The 12399-nt window shown below is 45.6% G+C and overlaps 2 protein-coding genes across 5 annotated transcripts; one reads left to right on the forward strand and one right to left on the reverse strand.

Moving 5' to 3' along the window:
* Positions 1 to 213: 213 nt before the first annotated feature.
* Positions 214 to 3870, forward strand: LOC143326888 (uncharacterized). Its single transcript, XM_076740918.1, has 2 exons — positions 214 to 908; positions 1534 to 3870. The coding sequence occupies exons 1-2, from the start codon at positions 737 to 739 to the stop codon at positions 2589 to 2591; spliced, it is 1230 nt and encodes a 409-aa protein (XP_076597033.1). The 5' UTR covers positions 214 to 736; the 3' UTR covers positions 2592 to 3870.
* Positions 3871 to 4272: 402 nt separating this feature from the next.
* On the reverse strand, positions 4273 to 12141 carry LOC143326887 (protein NLRC3-like). 4 transcript variants are annotated; one of them, XM_076740914.1, is made up of 10 exons: positions 12081 to 12141; positions 11611 to 11741; positions 11350 to 11511; positions 9206 to 9284; positions 8821 to 9043; positions 6318 to 8109; positions 6053 to 6226; positions 5398 to 5571; positions 5069 to 5115; positions 4273 to 4930 (listed from the first exon to the last, which is right to left on the reverse strand). In XM_076740914.1, the coding sequence occupies exons 2-10, from the start codon at positions 11697 to 11699 to the stop codon at positions 4389 to 4391; spliced, it is 3282 nt and encodes a 1093-aa protein (XP_076597029.1). In that variant the 5' UTR covers positions 11700 to 11741; positions 12081 to 12141; the 3' UTR covers positions 4273 to 4388. The 4 variants fall into 4 exon arrangements, with proteins under 4 accessions (XP_076597029.1, XP_076597030.1, XP_076597031.1 ...); XM_076740917.1 differs by having other exon boundaries at positions 4855 to 4930; positions 5398 to 5578; XM_076740915.1 differs by lacking the exon at positions 12081 to 12141 and having other exon boundaries at positions 11350 to 11506; positions 11611 to 11712.
* Between the last annotated feature and the right edge of the window lie 258 nt (positions 12142 to 12399).

Raw genomic sequence — 12399 nt, forward strand, 5'->3', positions numbered from 1 at the left:
TTTATCATGAAGGAATGATGACAAAGTTGTGGAGAATGGGGCGGGTACAGGACAACGTTGAAAGCGGATTAAAAAGGGTGGAAATTGTTATTTAAGGACGACTGGACTGGAAATGTGGTTTAAAAAAGAAAAGACACTAAGAATAGGAAACCTGGAGGTGGCAGTAATGCAACATCGTGGACGCAAACTGCTGTACAAACCTCAACGAAGAAGAAGAAAAGGAGCCGACGAGAGAAGAAGAAGTAATACCGGAAGCAAGTGTTCTCACGGTGGCTAACATGCAAAGTTTTCCCGTTATGTTTTATGTGCGGTGCTATAAGATACAATCAGAGTCCACCGCCAGAGCCTGTGTGTGAGGATACACTTGTCTAAGTTGGGCTTGTGTAAATATTGGAGACGTTTCACCCCAGACTCATCACCTGTTAGCCGAGGAAGCTAATGGAAGTGAGCGTAGCCTGCTAGCCGGAAATACACCGAGACGGAGCTCGCAGGTGAAGCTCCCAAACCGGGACCCTAACCCTCCGGGACCTCTGGTCACTGGAAGAGGTCGGCCTCGGAGCAGCTGTGATAGAGACCAAACTGTGTTTTTCAGGGAGCCGAAATGTCCAGAGAGAATTCTCTTCAACGCTAATAAAGTTAACAGCTTGCTAGTTTGAAACAGACAAAAGCAGAAATAATCCAGTTTAACAGTTTAACGGAGTGTGTTTGGAGGAAAGGTTCCCGTGAATTTGTCAAGATGTCCAAAATCCAAACGCTGAGAGCTTTTGTCAACCAGAGACTAACTGCGGCAGCTGAGGAGATATTTGAGCGCTTTGAAAGAACGATAGCAGAATACGAGGAGCAACTCTGTCGACAACGCAAACTACTGGAGACCAATCTGAGCCCTGACGTCCGGTTACACAGAGCAGGTTTGTGCACTTTCATTGTCACGTTTTCTTCAGACTGCTGGGAAACCAGCGGCCATCCTCTCTCAAAACCAGTGACTGTGAATACAGGTGGACCACCTCCTCCCACCGAACAGAAATGAAGCCAAAACACAGGCGCTGTCGTGGTGTGCTGGTGACGTCATTTGAGACTGCGCAGTAGTGGTTGGGGGTGGAGTCACGTTATCGATGCCCCGCCCAACCGAATCGCGATTTAGGGTTAGCTGTCAGTCATGTTGATTTATAGTAAAAAGTCTTGGCGATGTTCAGTCAGTTATTGCTAAATGTTATGCACGGACTGAGTCGTGAGCCTCCATAGTACAAACTGAACTTTGTAGAAATCCATGCATCCAGTTACGAGAATAAAACTTTTTGCATTTTGTTGTGTGCGCCCCCTAGAGGTGGAGGACAATTTTTAAGATGAGTGAAATCTCCTGAACACGTGTCAAATTTTAGGTTGATTGAAAACATGAAAATATTCATGTCTTCTGGGTTTTATACACAATGATGTGCAGCGTTTCTCCACATATTTAACAAAGCAGTGGTCTCAGTGGTTTACATGATAGCAGGAAATCTAAGAAATGTTTATGTATTTGATTATTTTCCACAGACATCGAGCTGCTGCTGCTGGCAAGTAACAAAGAGGTTCCCCCTGAGCAGCAGGAGGGGAGACCCAGTCCGGACCAGGAGGAGCCACCAGAGCTGCCACACATTAAAGAGGAACAGGAGGAGCTCTGGACCAGTCAGGAGGGACAGCAGCATCAAGGACTGGAGGAGGCTGACATCGGCAAGTTCACGTTCACTGCTGTCCCTGTGAAGAGTGAAGAAGACGACGAGGAGAATCCTCAGTCCTCACTGCTTCATCGAAGTCAAGCTGCAGAGAACAGAGATGCAGAGAATCTGAGGAGAGAAGCTGGTGGAGAGGACTGTGGCGGATCAGAACCAGCCAGGAACTTTAACCCAGATGGTCATTTACAACCAGCTACTCATGACAAGACGTCACACTCTGAACCTGACACTGATGACAGCTGTGACTGGGAGGAGAGCGGCGAGTATAATACTGTAGAGACATCAGTTAGCTCCTCTGAATGTACTACGAGCTCTGGCCACAAGGGGCATCTGCAGAAACACACTGGAATCCAGACAGGAGTGAAACCATTCGGTTGCTCAGTTTGTGGTAAAAGATACCCCAGGAAGAGCGCCTTAAGGACTCACATGAGGCTTCACGTTGAGGGGAAGCGTTTCAGCTGCTCGCTTTGTGAAAAGACTTTCCAAAGTAAGGGAAACGTGGTGAGGCACATGAGAATCCACACGGGGGAGAAACCCTTCATTTGTCCTGTGTGTGACAGACGATTCTCACACAGCTCTGCTTTCAGCTCACACCTACGAGTTCACACCGGAGAAAAACCTTTCACCTGCTTAGTTTGTAAGACAAGTTTCGGCGACAGAAGCTCTTTGGCCAGACACAGGAGGATCCACACAGGGGAGAAATCGTACAGCTGTTTAGTTTGTGGCAGAAAATTCGCGCGACACGGAACTCTGACACAACACCTGGTCGTCCACACGGGGGAGAAACCGTTTAGCTGCAGCGTTTGCGAGAAGAATTTCACTCGGCACGCTCTCGTCAAAAAACACAAGTGTGTGGGTCAGAGCAGAGTGAGCACATGAAGCTGCAGAGAAGCTTCCAGAGTCCGTTTCTTCTTCTGTGACACAGACGCCACAATCCGCTGTGCGTCGTCTTATCGGCTCTGCTAAGATGAAGCTACATGACCATTTTAATTCTGCCTTTATTTGTTGACTTTGATACTGGTTTCTTAAAATCCATTTTAACAGAATGACATTGCACACAGCTGTGCAGTCACTCTCTTCAGAGGAGGAGGCTGTTCCAAGACCCGGGACTCTGCATACTTTAACGAACCTGGAGCTAAACTGGACTGAAATGTAGAAACTGGTGGAATGTCTGTACATTGTTGCACTATTTCAAATACAAATGACAGTCAAAAGGAGCATTAGTAACAAACAGAGGAAATAGTAGCAGAGTGAGACCTCTTACTTCCTCTGTGCTAAAGGGCAGCTAGCCCGGGTCTGACAGTCACCCACTGTGTCACCTTCAGGTGTATTTCCTTTTACCTGTCAGTCAGTGAGCAACACCACATTTGCCTTCAGAAACGCTCTCCGCCTCGGCTCCAGGTTATCCATCAACGCGGTGGCGAGGAGAGGACGGCGATGTTGGGAACAGACTCACTGATGAGCACATACAGGTTAGCCGCACTGACTAGCCAACAAGCAGCGCAGAGATGACTTCGTTATCCGTGCAGATAAGCAGCTGGTGGTTAAAAAAACTCTGGGTGTAGCCGTGTTTTTCCTACATGCCTCTACGACGTGTAACAGACAGCCAATCACCAGCATCTTGGTACAAGCATGCTGCATGCTGATTGACTCACTGACACTGAGATTTTCTTGTTAGCTATTGAATGTCGAGACATTTTCAGTCCAGATGTTGATACAGAGTGAAGGTTTTAAGTCAAATCAGCTGTTGTTTTTCTCCCTGCTTCTGTCCTGGTTCATTCATTTCGAGCAGATATATGAAAGTTCATTTCTACTGGAAACTGGTTATAATATTCTCACTGCTTTAAACATACGTCTTCATTTGTTTGTAGTCTTCTGTTGATTTATGATATTAATCCATTTTAAACTTTTGTAAATACTAGAACTTACTATGAAATACTTGTGATGTGAAGACCCTTGTGTCAAGTGTTTCTGATGATGAAAAAAGGGTTTTAGTCATAAATTATAAACTCTTCTGACTGTATCTATAGTAAAAATAAAAAATGTCACGTAGGAAATGTTTGTGCGGTTCTTGCTAACATGCAGATGTTCAGTCACTCAGGCTGGTTGTGGACTGTTTGGAGTTTTTGTGGATCTTCTGTGGATTTGATTTGAAAGAAGAAATAAAGAAAAAGACAAAACTGGTTCTGCTGCATTGATTTCACCTGTCCTGTTAGTCTGACTGTTAAAATTGTACTCTTTGACCCTTTAATCTTTGGGGTCAGACTGACCCCATTCAGTGTTTAACATATCTAAATAACGATTGACCTTTCTTTTACCTTCATATTTGATGGCCTTTTCCTAATTTAATGGGGAAAACTGGATAAAATAAACAGTATTTATTTATGAGCAACAGTGTCCACAAACTTTCAGCTGTTTACTGAGTCACCAGCTGACTGATGTCTGTACTCCTGACCTGAGAAAGAAGACAAACACGCTGTTGTAACGGCAGAATTCAAGAAAACACACGACAGACAGTAGAAGTAAACTTCAGGATTTAATGATTACAGTTTCCGTCTTCAAAGGACTGGAAGTGGAAGAAGGTCACAGTGTACTTGAAGAATCACTTTGAATCATTTTGCACAAGTGATTGATGAATTTATTACAATAATCTGAAGGATTTCTGTAACTGTGATCCTACACAGAACACAAAGACACTGAGGAGCCATATGAACTGGACAAGGCTCCAAACCCAAAGCCAGCATACAGAGGTTCAGTGAATGTGGTGCTGAAGGTGTGGAGGTGGATCAGCGTGTCAGAGGAGACTCTGTAGAAGGACAGAGTGCCGGAAGGCCAGTCCACATAGACCGCCACTCTGTTAGAGACGGAGGAGGAGCAGATGGATGTCCTTCTGTTATTGTGCCACACAAAGTAACCACTGCCCGAGCAGATCATACTCCAGGACTGATCGTTCAGTCCAAAGTCACAGTCTTCACTGTTTCCTCTCCTTCTGATTCCTCTGTAAGTCACTGACACGTCGACTCCTCCTCTCCACTCGACCTCCCAGTAACAGCGACCAGTCAGACCATTTCTGCACAGCAGCTGAGGCTTGTAGTCAAACCTGTCTGGATGATCAGGATAAGACTGATCCTCCTCCACAAACGTCACCTTCCTGTCGTTGTCGGACAGCCTGAGGTTTCTGTTCACCGTGTTCGAGTCGAGTGTGAGTTCACAGGAATCTGATGGAGAGGAGGGCAGGATGCAGCTGCGGTTATTGATCTATCATCTGTTCATGCATCGGCAGATTTGAGTGAGTGATGTCACAGTTTGAAGATAATTGAATGTGTTTTCATGAATCAGATTAATAACACACTTACACTTCCTCAGACCTGGTCTCAACCATCGGACCCCAGAAGGCTCCACCCTGAAAGAGGCGGGGGGGGGGGGGTACATTACTCTCATACACATAATGGACAATATGAGCGTCCAGCCTGCTTCTCCCTGACTGTGAGATCTCCTACATAAATATCTCCTTTCCACGTTCATCCAGTGTTTCTGCTCTGTGCAAAGGGAAAATGCTTCCTACATGTGTGATTGTTCATAACAAAAACTCATCCACCATTACCCAAAAAGACAGAGCACCTGTCTCCAACTCTTCCTCCTCTATCAGACTGATTGTTTGTGCCTGCAGCAGGACTCTTCATACCTGAGAGTGTCCAGTCTCCAGTGTGGAGCCTCCAGTCCAGCAGACAGCAGCTTCACACCTGCGTCTCCTGGATGATTGTATCTCAGGTCCAGTTTTCTCAGGTGGGAGGGGTTGGAGCTCAGGGCTGAGGCCAGAGAAGCACAGCCGTCCTCTGTGATTAGACAGCCTGACAGCCTGCAAACTCACAAAAGAACACACCGTCGGTCTGCATCAGTCAAGTACAAGCCAAAAAAGGTGGGACACTGTGTAAAGCGCAAACAAAACAGAGATGATTTATTACTTAAATTTGGTAATTTGCTAATTCTTTTTGACATATACTCAATTGAAAACAGTATAAAGACAATAGTCATGTTTTACCTCCTCAGCTTCATTGATTTTTGTAAATACAGTATATGATTATTCCGAATTTGATGCAGCAGCATGTTGCAGACAAGTTGGGACATGAGCAACAAGACTGGGAAAATGGTGGAATGCTGAAAAACACCTGGAACACTGGAACATTCCACAGGTAAACAGGTTCATTGGTAAGTGAGAATATCATGACGGGTATGAAAGGGGCATCCTGGAAAGGCTCAGCCGTTCACGAGCGAGGATAGAGCGGGTTCACCTCTTTATTTTAAATGGCCAGCAGTTGAATAGGTTAATGAATCCTGACCTGAGAGTTTCCAGTGTACAGTGTGGACTCCCCAGTCCAGCAGACAGCAGCTTGACCCCTGAGTCCTGCAGGTTGTTGTTACTCAGGTCCATCTTTCTCAGACTAGAGGACGGGGAGCTGAAAACAGAAGACAGAGCTTCACAGCTCCTCTGTGAGAGGTTACAGCCGCTCAGCCTGGAGAGACAACAGAAGGAAACAAGTAATGTGTGTTTTTTCTCTACTCTAAAAACAGCAGCGTGTTTATTAATGAATAAATCCCACACACAGAGCTTTTTTGGAGGCTTTGACCACTGGCAGCAGCCTCAGAACAGCCTCCTCTGAAGCAGAGTATTTCTTCAGGTCAAACACATCCAGATCTTTTTCTGATGACAGTAAGATGAAGACCAGAGCTGACCACTGAGCAGGAGACAGTTTATCTGTGGAGAGTCTTTTTGAACTCAGGGACTGTTGAATCTGTTCCACTAGAGAACTATCATTCAGTTCATTCAGACAGTGGAACATATTGATGCTTTCCTCTGCAGAGGGAGTCTCTTCGATCTTCTTCTTGATGTACTCAACCGTTACCTCTCTGGTTTTGGTGACACTTCCTGTCTGTGTCAGCAGGCCTTGTAGCAGAGTCTGATTGGTCTGCAGTGAAAGACCCAGGAGGAATCGAAGGAACAAGTCCAGGTGTCCATTTGGACTTAGCAAAGCCTTGTCCACAGCGCCCTGGTAGAAGTGCATCTCTGCAGATTGATCTTTTTCAGACTTCTGGGAGGTTGACTGTTCTTCTGACAGCAAATTGACACCAGAGTTGATGAATGCCAGATGGGCATGAAGAGCAGCAAGAAACTCCTGAACACTCAGATGGACGAAGCAGAAGACCTTGTCCTGGTACATTCCTCTCTCCTCCTTAAAGATCTGTGTGAACACTCCTGAGTACACTGAGGCTGCTCTGATATCGATGCCACTCTCTGTCAGATCTGATTCATAGAAGATCAGGTTGCCTTTCTGCAGCTGCTCAAAAGCCAGTTTTCCCAGAGACACAATCATTTTCCTGCTCTCTAGGTTCCAGTGTGGATCTGTCTCAGCTCCTCCATCATACTTGACATTCTTAAGTTTCAACTGAACCACCAGGAAGTGGATGTACATCTCAGTCAGGGTCTTGGGCAGCTGTCTTCCCCCTCTGGTCTTTAACACATCTTCAAGAACTGTTGCAGTGATCCAGCAGAAGACCGGGATGTGGCACATGATGTGGAGGCTTCGTGATGTCTTGATGTGGGAAATGATTCTTCTGGCCTGCTCTTCATCTCTGAATCTCTTCCTGAAGTAATCCTCCTTCCGGAGGTCAGTGAAACCCCTGATCTCTGTCACTAAGTCAACACACTCTGGAGGGATCTGATTGGCTGCTGCAGGTCGTGTGGTTATCCAGAGGCGAGCGGAGGGAAGCAGTTTCCCCCTGATGAGGTTTGTCAGCAGCACATCCACTGATGTGGACTTTGTAGCATCAGTTAAAATCTCATTGTTATGGAAATCCAAAGGAAGTCGACACTCATCCAGACCATCAAAGATGAACACAACCTGCAACTTGTCAAAACAGCAAATTCCTGCTTCTTTGGTTCCACTAAAGAAGTGATGAACAAGTTCCACCAGGCTGTACTTTTTCTCTTTCAACACATTCAGTTCTCTGAAAGCGAACGGAAATGTGAACTGTATGTCCTGGTTGGTTTTGTCTTCAGCCCAGTCCAGAGTGAACTTCTGTGTTAAGACGGTCTTCCCAATGCCAGCCACTCCCTTTGACATCACTGTTCTGATGGGTTCATCTCTTCCCGGTGACAGTTTAAAGATGTCTTCTGGTCTGATTGTGGTTTCTACACTTTTCCTGGATGCTGTTTCAATCTGTCTAACCTCATGTTCACTATTGATCTTTCCAGTATCCCCCTCTGTGACATAGAGCTCTGTGTAGATCTGATTCAGAAGGGTTGGGTTTCCGGCTTTAGCAATCCCCTCAAACAGACACTGGAATTTGGTCTTCAGGTTAGATTTATGTTTACGCTGACAAATCCTGCCAGGACTTCCTGAAAGAATACACAGAATTGAAGATCATTAAGTGATTTATAAAGCAAATATGACAATTTCTTGGAATAGATATATAGACATATTTCAAAACTGTAAAATGTTAGTTGTTGCGAGTCTACAGCTGTCCACTACATCTACGACCATCTAACATTGCTGGAAATTAGGAATTGGTTTCCACCCTCTATTCTTAGTCTTCTTATCTGGCAGGACTTGCAGGGCATCACTGACTACAAGTCCTGTCCACACGTCTGTGATGCCAGTGCCTCACTCCCAGAAGCACTGAGTGGTTTTTGTGCATGGTTTGAAGCTGTGAATGACACAGCCACCAGGAATCCTGCACCTTCCCCAGATGACCAGGTATCCTTTTTGTCATCAGCTGCCATCAAGCAAACCTGAGCTAGAGTGAACCCATGCAAGGCTGTTGGACCTGACAATGTGCCTGGAAGTGTGCTCAGGGAGTGTGCAGACCAGCTGGCAAATGTGCTAACCAACATCTTCAACATCTCCCTGAGCCAGGCGGTAGTGCCAATGCCAGAAAAGTCAATGGTGTCCTGCTTCATTGCCTATCATGGTTTGTGGAGCTGCCACAAGTGATGCCATTTCCTCAGCTCTCCTCCTACAACTCCTATTTCTTATTCTCCTCCATCTCTTGAGACATTATTAATGTCCCATTTATCCAGGATGGTAAATCTTTAGAGAAATCCTCTTACTGCTTTGCAGACAGTCAGCCAGCTCCTCGTGCTTCATTCGCCTCAGGAAGTGCAGTGTGATGTTCAGAAATGCCTCTCTGCTGCTCCTCCTCTGCTCCTCATCCTCACCATCCAACACCTCCTCATCCTCCCTCTGACTGTCTTGGGGGTTAACTGGACTCAGAACCCTCTGGATCCTCTTCAGCTCATACTTCACAAAAGTGACAATGTTCTCCTCCAGCAGCTGGAACAGAATATTACATGAATGACACAATCAAGCTAAAATACTGGAACCAAACATAAGATCCATGTTGAACAGACTGACGATCCAGTGGTCGAAAAAGTGCAACATGGAGATTTTTGTGAACAGAATAGATGTAAAAGTCACTGTTGTTCATTTACAGACCATGAATATGGAGTCCAGGTGTGTTTGTGGCTGCTGGGCAGACTGACCACTGGGAACTTCTGAGCTCTCCTGGTCGACTCTGTGGAGGAATCATGAAGAATTAGCTCACGATTTGTCCGTCCACACAGAGACAAACACAAGGTCCTTTGAGTTAAATTGTTGAATACATTGAATCAGATGGTTTCCCCTGACTTTAGATGTTCGTTCTGTTGATCCCACTGTGGATCAGTAGTCCAGTTTGCTCTTCTGTGCAGCTTTAAGTTTACTGCGTTGGTACACCACATGACACACAGCACATTTATGGGCTTTGGTAGAGATGTGCATTGTTTCCTCTTTCAGTTTCTGCAGCCTACAGTTACCCACAACACCCTTCTCAGCATTGAGAGGCATCTTTCCACAGGCAGATGTCAGAAGCCTACAGTGATGGGCCGTGATGCAGCCATCACTGTTGCCCCTTAACTGTTATGAAGCCGAGGCTAATACAGATCAGATACTTGCTCAGATGTGCGGTGGTGAAGTTTTTATTCTGGAGGCAGTTATTGTAGTGAAATTCACAGCGCAAATGCAGCTAGATGGAAGCTAAGAACGCCAGCAGAGCTGACAGGAGACAGCAGTATCTGCTTGGGCCTGTGTGAGCTGACCAAACAGAGGAGATTGGGTATTTCAGGAGGGGGGCCTTGAGGAGGACTGGAGCTAAAACGGAGCTTCAGACACAGAGAGCAGGCGTAGTGCAGCATTGAACAGTATGAACAGTAATATTTGAGTATGTAAACCTACACCTAAAATAAAAGAAGGAACCAGAAAATGAACATAATATGGCCTTCTTAATATACAGAGACTGTAATAGGCTGAGCCCAAACAATGAAAACAAATTCTGGACAGGAACACCAGGAGTTGCAACAGATGCAAGGAACTGGGTCATATTTCACGGCAATGTGATAGAGTGGATGAGCTGATGCCCGCAGCAGAAACTTCTGGCAGCCAGCCTGCACACATCTATGCCTCTTTGATGGGGACAGATTATCAAGTTTTCACATGCCCTGCAAGGGTAAAAACCAGAGATCTGACTCAAAGAGTGACTACACACTATTTCAAAAATCTTTAATAAAGGGAACAGACTTCCTGGACTGACTTCAGGAAGAGACACAACCAGTTTCCTCTGTCCATGGTGACACTAAATTGAAGCTAGTCACAACAAAACACATGTGTGAAGTCAGTGCAGGGGTTTTGGAAACCCTGTCAGTCTCACTCTTAATAGGACAAGATTGTCCCCTCTTCCACAGACTATGGAGGGAAACACAAGAGAAATGGGTCCAAGGAGACATTGTAGCCCAGACGTAAAATGAAGCCTTAGAGAGGCGAACCAAAGTATGTGTCCAGGACTAGTTTAACACATACCTCTCCAGTGAAGGATCTTGCAGAATCATCCAGTGATGCTGAGCCTGCCTCTAAAGTGGAAGTGAGGAGCCCCAATTAAGCAAACAGCCATCATCAAGTGAGTAGTCAGGCAACAGACAGACCACCACTACCCCCACTATCACACCAGTATGGTACTGCTCAACTCAATGGTCCTACATTAGTAAGATGTGAGAGCAGTAGAGGCTGGTGACCCAAGAACAGGGAAGTGGTTTAATTTACCCTCATTTGGCTGTCAAGAATGGATGACAAGATGAAGTAACAGAGAAGTTGTTAGCACCCCCGGGTTCTGGTACCCACTGCTGAGTATAAGTTTTTAGCCACTTGGCAAGGGCCATATGAAATCACTGAACGAGGAGAAGTGAATTACAAGTTCAAGTAACCGGGAAGGAGAAAACCAGTCCAAACTGCCCATGTGAGTCTGTTGAAGAAAAAGCATTCTGCAGAGGTTCCACTGAGTAGTTTACCCTTGAAAGACTCAAGAGCACCACCAGGAGAAGACTTCAGGCACCAGGAGTGCCTGGATCTTATTGACTGTAAGCAAGATAGGTTGTCGGCCAATGCAGGCACAATACGACTATCGCTACATGAAATATGCAGCAAGACTCGTTAAGATAGTGAATCAGCAGCCCATAAAGAAACAATTAGGAAATAAATGAAAAAGATGCATCAGCCTGGAATCATTGATCATACAGTCCGACACTATCTTAATACTGAGAACAACTTACTTTCTGTCAGATGTATGTTGTTTAAAATCAATGAAAAAATCCTTTGAGTTGTCACTCTTTAAGGACAAACAGCTGGGTCCAGGTCCAGGTCCAGGTTCAGGTCCAGGTCCAGGCTCAGGTCCAGGTTCAGGAGAGTCTGCTTTGTGCTGTTGCTGTTCTGAGCTTCAACACAACACACACACAGCTTTGAGTGTGAATAATGATGGTGGAATGATTTTAGTGCTGAGCTCTGACATGGACCGTTAGAGATCCTCATCTCACCTCTGAGCTTTGGTCTGGCCCTCATGTTCCCCACACTGAGCGGCCTTAGAGGGAGGGACTCCCTGATCTTCGTCCTCACACTGATTCATGCTGCAGAACTCACATCCACATCAGCTCACCCACATTTTAATCTGCAGAGGAAACACAAATCAGTCATCAGCACATCAACTGACATTATCCTTCACAACATTTGGCCTGTAAAAATATCAGTTGTTCCTCCAGTGATTGGCTGCTACTCTCTGGGTCAGCACCGTCTGACTGCAGGGGCTGATGTGGGCGCACGTCTCTGCCTCCTCCACAGCCTCGTTACGACAGTACGACAGTAACAGAAGCAGAAACATCCAAAGCTTTATTCATGTCTCCTGAAACAAGAACTAAACAACTGCTACAAACATTATACAGCGAGAAACAAACTCTAATGTGAATAAAGAGAAATTTGCTGTTAAACTGTCCAAAAAAAGCCAACTTACAGTTTATTCAGAGAGTCCAAAGTGTTGAGGAGTCTCACTCAGTGCCTGCAGAGAAAGGCTTCGGTACAGGTGATCTGTTTCCTGAAATGAGTCGAGGCTCCACCTGTGATGGAGGCTGGCCATGTAGGACGGGCTGGAACAGGAGCGTATTTTCACAGGATGACATTTCACAGGATGTTTCTATTGGTAGGCAATAAGTTAAACTGAAGGTTTTTTATTTGTTATTATTATGATAGTCTAGTTTTACACAGGCAATTTAGCACCGTATGACTGTGGATGATGTTACCTGAGTGCTGGCTCTCCGTGTTTAACCCAGACT

This window comes from Chaetodon auriga, chromosome 10 (genome assembly GCF_051107435.1).
Source record: "Chaetodon auriga isolate fChaAug3 chromosome 10, fChaAug3.hap1, whole genome shotgun sequence".
NCBI classification, from domain to species: Eukaryota; Metazoa; Chordata; class Actinopteri; order Chaetodontiformes; family Chaetodontidae; genus Chaetodon; species Chaetodon auriga.